The sequence below is a fragment of the Myxine glutinosa genome, chromosome 4 (genome assembly GCF_964187855.1).
Source record: "Myxine glutinosa chromosome 4, kmMyxGlut1.1, whole genome shotgun sequence".
NCBI lineage: Eukaryota > Metazoa > Chordata > Myxini > Myxiniformes > Myxinidae > Myxine > Myxine glutinosa.
Genome location: NC_136264.1, coordinates 70,772,605 through 70,786,884, shown reverse-complemented (window position 1 = coordinate 70,786,884; position 14,280 = coordinate 70,772,605). Strand labels below are relative to the sequence as shown.

General features: G+C 41.9%; 1 protein-coding gene across 2 annotated transcripts in view; it reads left to right on the top strand.

Annotated features, from left to right (window-relative positions):
• The window catches only part of MND1 (meiotic nuclear divisions 1), a 70,628-nt gene that overhangs the window by 20,051 nt on the left and 36,297 nt on the right, over positions 1-14,280 (top strand). For both annotated transcript variants that reach the window (XM_068102000.2, XM_068101999.2), the window contains exons 5-6: positions 7,247-7,321; positions 9,735-9,849. In XM_068102000.2, coding sequence (XP_067958101.2) covers positions 7,247-7,321; positions 9,735-9,849 — 190 coding nt within the window. The remainder of the gene's footprint in view (positions 1-7,246; positions 7,322-9,734; positions 9,850-14,280) is intronic.

Sequence of the window (14,280 nt, the reverse complement as noted above, 5' to 3'; positions counted from 1 at the left end):
GTACAATGTGAATTCTGAACTCGAAGCGATTTCGACCACTTTTTCACTACATTTAACATATTTTTTGTCATTATATCAATATTTTGATAAATAACCCCCACAAATGTTGTATATTTCTATTACTATATTAGTTGGCATCCAGTATGCAAATTATTGGCACTCTGTGGTCCTTAAAAACATATTTATTCCAATTTTAGCAAATATCACATTTTTTGGCGAAGCGAAGCAGGCGTATAATAATATTTCGGGTGATAACACAGAGATGGCCGAGAGTTATACACTGCTATCACTTTTTTTTCATATCTAGGGACATATATCTTGCTATAAATCACAATGAGCCTTACTCCATCTGTATGGTACCGACCAACCCCCTTGGCTCATAGCCTAGTCTCAAGCAGGAGCGCTGCTCCTTCAGTATCATGATTTCACATGATTGTAGGGATACATCCCATCCAGCATATAATTTTCACTACATATTGTATGAATGACAGTTATTCATTGCCAGAATTGGCTAAATGCATAATGCCAAATTCCCCTCTCGATCCCGAACATTGTCGAGACCAATCCGAGTTATTTCCCAAACCTCAAGCTTGTAACATCAGCACACCACTTGCTTTGCTTCACTGGTTGTTCCTGCAAATACTGTTGGTAAATAAATCTTCCATTAAAACTGAATGCAATTTGAAGCAGTTTGATGCGAAGTCTTCTTCTTTCGTATGCAATACAAGGCTGTGGGGGTAGCATCATTGCTTGAGGGCATGGCTGTGCTGATGATGCATTTTCTTTTTTTAATACTCTACAGCCTTGAAAACCTCTATTTTCTTTCAATTGAATTATATACTTGAACACTGTAGAACACAAATTGCCTTATTGGTACTTTCAAAACCAATTAAATGTTATATTGCAACGCCCTTTGTAGGTTAGGCCAGGAATGTGCATATAGTGCTGGCGAAAGCTCACCTACTCTTCACAAAGAACACTGTGGGATCTTTAACGTCCACCAACTAATACCGGCAGATTGGACGCCTGTTTAATGTCAATCCGATGTATGGCACGCACACTGATGAATCACGCACACAATGAAACACCGGGATGACAGTTTATAGCTGGGTCGGATTCAAAGCCAGGTGAGTGTGTGTACCTCTAGGTCTAGGGCGTCTTGGCCATCCTGTCAGCCCTGAGGCAGTGATTGGGCAAGAGCACTTTTATTTGCTGTCATACCCGGTTTTTGATCCATGATCCAGCAGAACACTGTTATCTAATCTTCTGATCCCATCATGCTCTGCCATCATGCAACGTGCTCGTTGGCATGGTGTACACCACAAAGGTGTTGACAGGACAGCCAGCATCTTCTTGGCAAAATGGTACCCAAAAATGAAATAATGTTTTTGCTTCCATGTCATGAGCATATTATATGTGCCATCAGTTTGTATGTTATCATAAACTATCTTTATGCTGCAAAATTGTTGGTCACTATAAAATCCAAACAAACCAAACGTACTTCGTGGCGACTACACTAACGTGTGAATTTCATAATGTCCTTCACCTCGTGTTGGTTAAAATGAGCTGTTGCAATCTCAGCACACAAGATGAATTGTGACACCACTAACCTACATAAGGTAACGCCCCTGCAGGAATGGAACAACGTGTGGTACATTAATGCCGACTTATCCAAAATTGACGTTATCATGTGTCTTACCATGCTTTGTCCCTGCTATGCAAATTACACAAAAATGCATGACATCAAATCTTTGGCAGATGAAATTTAATCCAGGCTCCCGAAGAGAATTTTTGTTTGCCTTTTGTCTCCACCACCACTTGGGTCAGCATGTCATACAAAGCTAACCCAGACAATGAGCCCCAGGCTCAGCAAATAAGGCATTCTGTATGCTCTTGCACGAAGAACTAGAACGACACTGTTTGACGTCAGTGTCGACCGATATGCCTCCGCCCACATTATGACATAATTATAATACTTGTACCAAGTTTGATTTAAATCCATTCAGCTGTTCTCAAGTTATCGCATTTTTACCTGATATGACCTCTGACCTTTTACCTCTTCACCCAAAAATGTAATCGGTTCATGTTTACATCATTCCACATAATTATACCAAATTTGGTCAGAATGCCATCACTGGTTCACAAGTTATTGAGGTGACAGGATTTTTTTTTTTTTTTACCTAGCATGACCTCTGACATTTAGCCTTTGACCTCATGACCCCAAAATCGAATCAGTTCATCTTTACCTCATTATACATAACTGCACAAAGTTTGACTAAGATCCCTTCAGCCGTTCTCTAGTTACCGCGGTAACGAAAACCTACCACGGATGGACGGATGGACGGACAACCTGAAAACATAATGTCTCCGGCGACGAGGCATAAAAATTCATACTTGGATAAGAATACTTTTGTCACACTGCAGACTGGCTTTGCGACAGTGAAAGTTGATGTTTGTTTCAAAGGAAAGACGTTGCCTCGCAGAAAGTAATGGAAGTCGCCAAAGATAAACTCGGGGATGGGAGCCTTGCCAAACTTAGCTTTCAAAAGCTATACTATGTCTATGTCATATGTCTATGTCTATGTATTTTATTACCTCCTCCACCAAAGGAGGTGATGTTTTCACCCCTGTCTGTTTGTCTGTCTGTTTGTTTGTGAATAAAATATCTCAAAAAGTTGCGGACCGATTCGGACGAAATTTGGCAGCGATGTAGCGTATTTCACAAGGACGAAATCATTCGATTTTGGTGAAGATCCGGATTCGGATCCGGCTACTAGAATTTTAAAAGTGATTCTTCACCATTGGGAGATCGGGCCAAAAACGATACACAGCAAGGATATCTCAAAAAGTTGTGGACGGATTTGGATGAAACTTGGTGGACTGGTTGGGTGTCTGACAAGGACAAATAGATTCAATTTTTGTGAAGATCTGAATATGGATTCGGATATGATAATTATTTAATTTTTAAGTGATTCTTCACCATTGAGAGATAGGGCCAAAAACGATACATAGCGGGATATCTCAAAAAGTTAATGATGGATTTGGACGAAACTTGTTGGACAGGTTGTGTGTTTGACAAGGAAGAATCGATTCAATATTGGTGAAAATCTGAGTATGGATTCGAACATGAGATTTTTTTTTTTTAACTGATTCTTCACCATTGACTGATATGGCCAACCAGGCGGAGGTTTGCTCTCTACTGAGTGCCGTTCTAGTTTTATTATTGTACACCGCACCTTTCCTATGCCATCTCCAGGCATTGCAAATCGTCATTGCCGGGCACCGAAGGGGGCTCGGCAGTGACGCACGCTGAAAGGGAGTTCTCAGTTTTCACTCTGGTTGTTTGTTGTACACCGCTCCTTTCCTATGCCATCTCCAGGCATTGCAAATCGTCATTGCCGGGCACAAAAGGGGGCTCGGCAGTGACGCACGCTGAAAGAGAGTACTCAGTTTTCACTCTGGTTTCTTGTTTTCTTGTTTTCTTTCTTGCTTTCTTGCTTTCTTGTTTGTTTGTCCGGACGATATCTCAGCCATCCTTTGAGCTAGGAAGCTGAAATTTCGGCACAATAGTGAGCAAGTCCTTTGTCAAAAACGGTATATATATATTTTTGATTAATCAATAAATTGAGGAGTTATTTAATTATTAGCGATTAATTAAGTACTTATTTAATTAATTAAATTTCCTTTCTCTTCTGACCATTAACTCAGGCACCTTTTGAGATAGGAAGTTGATATTTGGACATGCCAATGACCAGGTGATTTGGCTGCAAAGGATATTTTTGTTTTATTAATTAATCGATTAATTATTTAATTATTCGATTAATGACAAAAAAATTTTTTTTTTTTAAGTTACAGATTCTGATGAAATAGTGGTAGTTTGTGTTCTCTGACCAAATTGATTAATAATTTAATTTTTTTATGATTATTATTTATTTATTTTCATTATTAATCATTTATTTATTTTCTTTCTCATTTGGCCAATATCTCAGGCACCTTTTGAGCTGGGAAGCTAATATTTGGACATGAGTGACCAAGTGATGTGGCTATCAAGGATATTTTTGATTTATTGATTAATCATTTAATCGATTAATTATTTATTGATTAATCGATTAATTATTTATTGAGTAATCAATTAATTATTTAATTTAAAAGATACATCTTCGGATGAAGCACTAGTGGTTTAGTTATGCAATTAGCCAATTGATTATGAAAATATTTTGTGATAATCTTTTATTGATTTTAATTATACAATTAATCAATCAATTAGTGTACACCTCTCCCTCCCAATGCAGCCTCAATGAGCTGCACTGCGGTATTGCCGGGCGCCAGCGGCGCCCCGGCAATGCCGCGCTGCAGCATATTTAATTATTTGGCATGGGGCGGTGTACTTTGAATGTATGTGTACTTGTTTTCTTGCTTTCTTGTTGTACACCGCTCCTTTCCTATGCCATCTCCAGGCATTGCAAATCGTCATTGCCGGGCACCAAAGGGGGCTCGGCAGTGACGCACGCTGAAAGAGAGTACTCAGTTTTCACTCTGGTTTCTTGCTTTCTTTCTTGTTTTCTTTCTTGTTTGTTTGTCCGGGCGATATCTCAGCCATCCTTTGAGCTAGGAAGCTGAAATTTCGGCACAATAGTGAGCAAGTCCTTTGTCAAAAACGGTATTTTTATTTTTTGATTAATCAATAAATTGAGGAGTTATTTAATTATTAGCGATTAATTAAGTACTTATTTAATTAATCAAATTTCCTTTCTCTTCTGACCATTAACTCAGGCACCTTTTGAGTTAGGAAGCTGACATTTGGACATGCCAATGACCAGGTGATTTGGCTGCAAAGGATACTTTTGATTTATGAATTAATCAATTAATCGATAAATTATTTAATTATTCGAGTAATGACAAAAAAAATTTTTTTTTTTTAAGTTACAGATTCTGATGAAATAGTGGTAGTTTATGTGTTCTCTGACCAAATTGATTAATAATTTAATTTTTTTATGATTATTATTTATTTATTTTCATTATTAATCATTTATTTATTTTCTTTCTCATTTGGCCAAAATCTCAGGCACCTTTTGAGCTGGGAAGCTAATATTTGGACATGAGTGACCAAGTGATGTGGCTATCAAGGATATTTTTGATTTATTGATTAATCATTTCATCTATTAATTATTTATTGATTAATCGATTAATTATTTATTGAGTAATCAATTAATTATTTAATTTTTTATAAATGACTTATTTAATTAAATTTCTAAAAGATACATCTTCGGATGAAGCACTAGTGGTTTAGTTATGCGATTGGCCAATTGATTATGAAAATATTTTGTGATAATCTTTTATTGATTTTAATTATACAATTAATCAATCAATTAGTGTACACCTCTCCCTCCCAATGGAGCCTCAATGAGCTGCACTGCGGTATTGCCGGGCGCCCGAGGCGCCCCGGCAATGCCGCGCTGCAGCATATTTAATTATTTGGCATGGGGCGGTGTACTTTGAATGTATGTGTACTTGTTTTCTTTCTTGTTTGTTTGTTTGTCCGGGCGATATCTCAGCCATCCTTTGAGTTAGGAAGCTGAAATTTCGGCACAGTAGTGAGCAAGTCCTTTGTCAAAAACGATATTTTTTGTTTTTTGATTAATCAATTAATTGAGGAGTTATTTAATTATTAGCGATTAATTAAGTACTTATTTAATTAATTAAATTGCCTTTCTCTTCTGACCATTAACTCAGGCACCTTTTGAGTTAGGAAGCTGTTATTTGGACATGCCAATGACCAGGTGATTTGGCTGCAAACGCTATTTTTGATTTATTAATTAATCAATTAATCAATTAATCGATTAATTATTTAATTATTCGATTAATGACTAAAAAAAATTTTTTTTTAAAGTTGCAGATTCTGATGAAATGGTGGTGGTTTATGTGTTCTCTGACCGAATTGATTAATAATTTAATTTTTTAATGATTATTATTTATTTACTTTCATTATTATTAATCATTTATTTATTTTCTTTCTCATTTGGCCAATATCTCAGGCACCTTTTGAGCTCAGAAGCTAATATTTGGACATGAGTGACCAAGTGATGTGGCTATCAAGGATATTTTTTATTTATTGATTAATCGATTAATCAATTAATCGATTAATTATTTAATTATTCGATTAATTACTAAAAAAAAATTTTTTCCCCAGTTTACAGATTCTGATGAAATGGTGGTGGTTTATGTGTTTTGTGACCGAATTGATTAATAATTTAATTTTTTTATGATTAATATTTATTTATTTTCATTATTAATCATTTATATATTTTCTTTCTCATTTGGCCAATATCTCAGGCACCTTTTGAGCTCGGAAGCTAATATTTGGACATGAGTGACCAAGTGATGTGGCTATCAAGGATATTTTTGATTTATTGATTAATCGATTAATCAATTAATCGATTAATTATTTAATTATTCGATTAATTATTGAATTTTTATAAATGACTTATTTAATTAAATTTCTAAAAGATACATCTTCGGATGAAGCACGAGTGGTTTAGTTATGCTCTTGGCCAATTGATTAAGAAAATATTTTGTGATAATCTTTTATTGATTTTAATTATACAATTAATCAATCAATTAGTATACACCTCTCCCTCCCAATGCAGCCTCTATGAGCTGCACTGCGGTATTGCCGTGCGCCAGAGGCGCCCCGGCAATGCCGTGCTGTCGGATATTTAATTATTTGGCATGGAGACGGTGTACTTTTAATGTATCTGTACTTGTATTTCATTCGTATGCATCACAACGGCATTTGATAGCTTGCCTGCTCTTCACGAAGGACACCATTGCATCTTTAACATCCACCAAGATTACTGGCAGACAGGATGCCCGTTTAACATCCATCCAAGGGACACACACATTGATGAATCACCCTGCCTGTGAAACAATGGGATGACAGTTTATAGCTGGGTGAAGATTCAAACCCATGCTAGACACCTTAGAGGCGAATGCGCTTACATCTAGGCCATCCTGTCCACCCATATTTTATGTCAACCACACATTATTAAGCATAAGTGTTAAGTTTGAAAATGGATCGATAAGTTTTTCCTTTAACTAATCCACGGTGTTTTATGCCAGTAGGAGTTGCAGGTTGTCTGCGATGATTGCATAGTCAGAAATAAAAATTGTAAAATATGAAATGAATAATTAAATTCTTCTGTTTTTAGGAAGCATGAGCATTATTAATCTTTCCTTTCATTTTCAGCTTGAGGATGCGGCAAATAAGAAGAGCTCTTTAGAAGAAAACGTAACAAAGGCAGGTGTTGGAAGAGAAACCACGGTAAGGACATACCATTTGCCTCACGGGTTCTTCGTGTTTTTGAGCAGATTCCCTCCATAAGTTACAGCCTTCTGCTCACTTCCATTGATTCGACCCTCTTTGGAATTGCCTTTCCGAGTCTGTGTTATTTTGCTCTTTTGTTGAGTCCTTTAAGACAGCAGTTCTTTACCATCTCACGTTTTCTCCGGTACTAACTGCCGAGCTGATATAATCCTCACTATTCCTGCCATATCTGTCTCCCTGCTACTTTATATTTGAACCTGGGTTCCCCACATCATGAGCCAAGGGAGGGGGTTCAGGTGGTAAAAACTGATAGGCCAACCTAAATTTTCATTTCATCATTTTCAATTAAAACGTCGGATTTGATTGCCTTCGTGACCTCATCTGTTTTCTTTTGTCACTTTTAGCGGACACCGTTCCGTCTATAGAATGGACGGAAAACCGTTGATGGAATGTGAGCGAAGCACGAAGGCCTTACCTATACTAGCTGCATTACAATCATCACATGATGTGCAAACAGCAGACCTATCACACCCACTAAACAGCCACACCAGCACTACCTAATATGAGCGACTGTCATAACCTGATTAAAGAAACACTTATTTAGCTTTACAAGTACAGGGCGCTACTTATGTGTTTATATCAATCTGCCAGCAAGGACACACAGATGCACTAGCTTTGAGATATGATTGTTCGGCTGTAATTTTAGAATATTGTAAACTTTTGAATATGTAAAACGAAGCCCATGGTTAAAAAAGAAAACCGGTATAAAAAAGTTTAAAAGGAAGCCTTTTATTCTTGCACTGCTTGAAAGAGTTCAAAAATCGGAGGTTGTATATATTTCTTAACAGAAAAGAACAAAAAATATTTCCAGGAGTGATCGAGAGGTTTGAATAAGGATAATAAAATAAGCCCCCTGGTTGCTGCCTTAGGGAGCGGGTTTTTCTCGTGAATGTAAATCTATGAATGAAATTGAATGTTTTGTACTACATTTTCATTCCTTCTATCGTAGGGCCTACATATATTCCACTACTCTGTCTGAACTTCCTTCCAGTAACAGCACTCGCTCGTCGGCAATTCCACACACATTGTTCAGTACATCCGGGAAATAAATGCATCGTTATTCAAGGCTGAATGATGTCATTAGAATGGGCTTTTGCGCTAGACTCTGTCGATTAATGAACATGGCTGTGAGGCCGGTATCATTGACACAGTTAGGATCAGCAATTCCGCACACATTGTTCGGGACACAGGCGAGATTATTCAAGGATGAATGATGTGAAAATATAGAATTTTTCTGCGAGTCTATATAGATTTATTTAGTCTATATCGATTTAGGTGTGGTAAGGAAGCTAGGTTTGGGGTTGTTGGAGAAGCAGGTCTTAGTGCAAAATCATCCTAGGGGAATGAACACTTGATGCCGAGTTTGAGCACCATGTGTCAAAGGATGTGACTGGTAAATCCGAAGAAACATGTGGTGGTAGGGGTGTGGTGGGGGTAATGAAGTTGGGGCAGGAGGCGGGGCAAAGTGCACAACTATCCTGTGGGTGGTGGGTGGGGGGAGGGAGGACCCTCTTCATGCCAAGTGTGAGTGAGCCCCATTGGTGAAAGAGTGTACCCAGTATAACCTATGGAAGCAAACAGAGATGGGGGTTTAGGGGGGACGTTTATAATGCAAAATCACCCTGAGGGAATGAACAGTCTTCCTGGCAACTTTGAGCCCCATGGTTCAAAAGGTGTTGCTGGCAATTCAGAACAAACACACAGTAGAGGGGTTATAGTGGTAATTGGGTTGAGGCAGGAGGCGGGGCAAAGTTCAAAACTATCTTGGGGGAGCGGACACCCTTTATGCCAAGTGCGAGTGAGCCCCACAGGTGAAAAGATGTACCCGGTATATGGAAGCAAACACATGGTGGAGGGTGTGGTGGGAGGAGTGGAGGTTGGTGAGGAGGTTAAGAGTGCAAAACCACACTGGGAGATTGAACAGTCTTCATGGCAAGTTTGAGCCCTATGGGTCTAAAGTTTAGCAGGAAAATCAGAACAAACACACACAGTAGTGGAGTGATGGGGGAAATGTGGGTTGGGCAGGAGGCGGGGAAAAGTGCAAAACTACCCTGCGTCAGTGGATACTCTTCATGCCAAGTGTGAGTGAGCTCCATGTGTGAAAGGGTTTATCCAGTACATGGAAGCAAAATCTGAAATATTTACATAAATGATATATGGGGCACGTGTAACAAAAAAGTAGAACGAGATCAATATGAGAATATTTTTCAAAAAGGGGTGTTTGTTGCACCCTCGTACATAGTTGAACTGTTTGTTGTTTTGCATTTTTTTTCTAGAATTCTTAACCATCCCATAAAATCAGATCATACGTGCAAAATTGGGTGTTTAATCGTGTGCAAATATTTTGCAGAAAAAGCGTACCATTCTACTCTCGGAGGTTGAGGAACTTCGAGGTAAGCGGAAGAACCTGCAAAAGGAACTAGATCTCTGCAAAGAGTGTGATCCTGATGTCATCAAGGAAGTCAGTGAGTTGTGGGATGTGATTGTGCCTGCAAGGGATTGTTCTGACATTGAAAGGCTCTTTTTAGGGATGTACTACTGCTATGCTATTTAAACGTTTACTCCATCAAGACTACATTGGTTTATATTTTGTCCATGGTCAGGGTCACGTTAAATCTATATACAGACTTGGCATTTAATATGGAATATTTTTTTTGTGGGGGTGAACTTACTTTTCAAGATGACTTAGAACCAAAAGTTCATTGGAATTATGTTGAAATTATTCTAGATTTTGTTAATGCGTCCTTTAAAAGAAACAAAAACCACATTTGACATTTCGACGCAAATAAATTGATCCTTGAAAATGATGTAAACTGATATCGAACTCAATTCACGGACAGTACTGTGTTAAACTTCTGTAAGTTTTCCAGAAGTATCTCTTTATTTTGCACATGAGCCAAAAAAAATTTCAACAAAAGCTAAATTATGACTGGGATTACGGACAGTAAAATTACAGTTCAGTACTTCGTGTAACCCCCACGAGCATTCAGGAGAGCACGTACACATCGAGGCATGCTGTTCACGAGATATGCCAAGGTTTGGACAGGAATCGGTTGCCATGCAGTGACAATAGTCTGCTGCCATTCACGATCAGTGGTGGGCTGCTGGTCCAAGTTGTCGATTTGACGCGTTAATTCTGCCCACAAGTTCTCTATCGGATTCATATCCAGGGACATGGCAGGCCACTCCATATGCTCTACACCACAGTCAGCAAGAAAGTGTTGGATCATGCGAGCACGATGAGGCCGTGCATTGTCATCTTGGAAGACAAAGTTTCCTCGAAAGGCTGCATGAACAAATGGAAGCAATGTTTCTTCCAGAATGGCCCTGTGCTTGAACTGGTTCAGGTTTCCATTCAGAACAACCAGGTCAGTTTTGCCCCCTGCATGAAAAGCAGCCCAAACGGTCACCCCACCACCCCCAGCTTGGACTCTTGGCACTATACAATCTTCGTTGTGGGCTTCATGCACTTGTCTGCGCACTCGGACGCGGCCATCTTGACGATAGACCAGAAATCTAGACTCGTCACTGAAGGTCACATGATTCCAGTGTCCTGGCTGCCATTGACGGTGCTCTCTGGCCCACTGCAATCAGCGCTGGCTGTGTTGTCTGGTCAGGCATGGCTTTCTCAGGGGACGCCTGACATGATAGCCTGCTTGAACCAGTCGTTGGCTGACTAGCCTTCTGGATACAGGCACATTTGTCAGTTGCTGCCACTCAGCCCTAAGCCGATTAGCTGACTTGGTACGGCCATTGCGGACTAACCGGTGCAGCTGGCGATCATCTCTCCTTGTGGTTCTGTGTGGACGTCCTGGCCTCGGTATTGGAGTAGGGACACCCCTCTGAGCATTTCGTTTCAGGATCTTTGACACCTGACCTTGAGTGATGCCATACTGCTGAGCAATAGCACGCTGTTTCATGCCAGAATTTCGTAAAGCCACCACTCCATGACAAACAGCATTGTCAAGTTGACGGACCATCTCCAGAGGAAGCGGCAATAACTTTTGTAGACATGCAGCAGTTGTTTTCCACTAATACAGAACGCAACAACCCTTATATACCCGATTGTGAAACCAATCGTCAAATGTACCTGTCCTTACATTTTGTCATGCCACCTGTGATATAATCCTGTTATTGACTTCTTGCTGCGAAAGACAATCAGTGACATGGTTCTTTCAACAAAGACATCACCAAAGGGTAAAATAAACTCACCAGATTGATATACTGAGTTCAGAAAGTAAACCCAAGTCAAGAAAAAATAAATATTCCATATTAAATGCCAAGTCTGTATATTGTTACTGATCGCGGTTAAGATGTTATATTGACCGAGCGGTGGTGTATTACCGCGACCTAACACTAACAGTTCCCCCGATTCTTCCCCAACTCACCCGATTCACCCCAACTTTGGCCGTATCGCACCGCAGCTGCCCAATCTGGAAAACTCTAAAACGACCGAATGCAAAGAGGAAAAGGAATAAGACGAGAAGACGGACAGAAGAGTAATGGGATTTATTATTTACACATAAGCAAAAAGAAAGCAGTCACGTTTATTTACAGACAAGATTAGGTACACAGTGCAACGCTAGCTTACCTACAGTCTTAGTTAACCCAGGGACAGAACAAACAAAGGACAGACTCACACGGGGAATGATGACAGGAATTGGCTGGAAGGAGAGGATGGCTTGGAGCTGTATTGTGCAGCACGATCGGCGCGTTTAGCAGCCGCCGTTCCTTCGCGGCCCTGCTCAAAACCGCCGTCCAGGCCCCAAGCGGCGGTTGGGTGTTGTTGCTGCTGTGGCCGCCGCTGCTCTTCCAGGATTACAACAGGCTTTGTGCTTTCTGGGATGTCCTCTCCTTGGATGTTCTCTATGTTCTCTTGGTCCAATCGCTCCTCACCACCGACAACTCAACGCAACCAACGCAACCACTGACCACCACAACGCAACCACTGACGACCAAAACCACACAACTCAGCTCTGCTTCTTGGACCCTCTCTCTTCTCAACGGCTTGGGCTCCCTTTTGTCTGCCGGTAAAAGCTCATCTCTCAAAGCTTGTCTCAGCTTCTCTTTTGGGAGCGTCGCGCTGCGGATTTTAGCTGCGGTCACGCCTGCTCATTCCCTCCTCTCAGCGCCTCTCTTTCTTCTTCAAAGCTCGACTGCTTGGGGAGCGTCGCGCTGTGGGTTATATAGGCCCCGCCCCTCAACCTTTGCGAACCTCCCCGATTGCTCTTCCTCCGCCCTCTCTAGCCAAACCCCTGGCTCATGGTTGGTCGAGTGGGGCTGGCTCACTGCTCCCCTCTATGACGAGGTGGAGACACGCCTTTCTTCTCCGACCCTGCCTCGTGGTCAATGGCGGTTATTGGAGGGGAGGTAATTGCCAAACGACGAAAAGGGGGAATGGAGGTTTTGGGAATGGGAATGAAGGGAATCTATCTCTTTCACTGGTGCAATGGAGTACTTCAATTAATGGGAGACACAGCCTTACCCTAAAACACAGAATAAGATATAACTATCGAACAGGGGTATTCTATTATTGGCTGACGTGTATGCTTGTGGACTAATTATGGGATGCCCTTTGACCTTTACACAGCTCCGGAGGCAGGGGGCGCAGAATAAACAATAATAATAATAATAAAGCACACAATCAAAAAAATATACAGTCCTCATATCCGCAACAATATATAAAACACTGTTTGTGTGTGTGTGTGTGTGTGTAATGTTACCGATAGACTCCGAAACGGAGAGGCTCACGTGCTTGATATTTGGCATAGACATGGCCATTGAGCCTGGGACGAACATGGCCGAAACAATATTTGACGAGATCCATATTTTTTATTCATATTTACCTCAGCGCATTTCAGCGAAGTACCCGCTAATCTCAGCCAGTGCGAGCAGCTCGCTGATTCGCTCAGAGCGATCACGTGATGTTCCATCCCGTCACACGTCACACGTTTGCACGTAATTCAGGGCGAAAAGCCATTGCGTTTTTTCACCTTTATGCGACTGTGTTTTGTGTCGATTTTGTGTGATATGAATTAAATTTTAATTCATATTTCGTGTTTACGAATTCGAATACGAAGGATTTCCCCTTTCGATTTCGAATACGAATCGAATACGAGCTTGAGTCGAGAGGGCGAATGTACGGGTTGGGAATGTGTGGGTCTCCCTTCCCCCGCCCGGCAACGCCGGTACTGGAGGACGTGGGTCACAGGATCGGTGAGTCTCCAAAATCCGCTTCGTGCTCTTTCGAAGATGCAGGACGATGTCGCGATTGTTGTGCTTCTCTCCGACCATGAGAACTGCAACGTCATTGTTGACTGGCCCTCCCCCTTCCCCCTCCCCCGTCCGTCCTCCCCCTCCATTCCCCCTCCGTCCTCCCCCCCTCCCCCCTCCACCCTCCACCTCCCCTCTCCCCTCCCCCTCCCCCTCCCCATCTCCCCTCTCTCAACCCTCCCCCTCCCCCCTTCCCCTTTCCCCCCTTCTCCCCCTTCCCCTCCCCCTCCGCAATCCCCTCCTCCCTCCCCCTTCTCCCCCTCCCCCGACCCCCTCCCTGCCTCCTCCCCTCCTCCCCCCTCCCCCCTCCCCTCCTCCTCTCTCCCCTCTCTCCCACTCCCCTCCCCCCCTCCCCCCATCCCCCCCCTCCCCCCCCTCCCCCCTCCCACCCCTCCCCCTCCCTCTCCCCTCCCCCCTCTCCCCCCGCCTCCTATCCCTCTCCCCCCCCCCTCCCCCCTCTTCTCCCCTCTCCCCCTCCCCCTCCCCCTCTTCTCCACCTCTCCCCCTCCCCCTCTTCTCCCCTCCCCCCCCTCTTCTCCCCTCCCCTCCCCCCTTCCCTCCCCTCCTCGCCCGCTGCCCCTCTAGCCGGGTACTTCTGCTAGTATTTACTATAACTGTTCTGA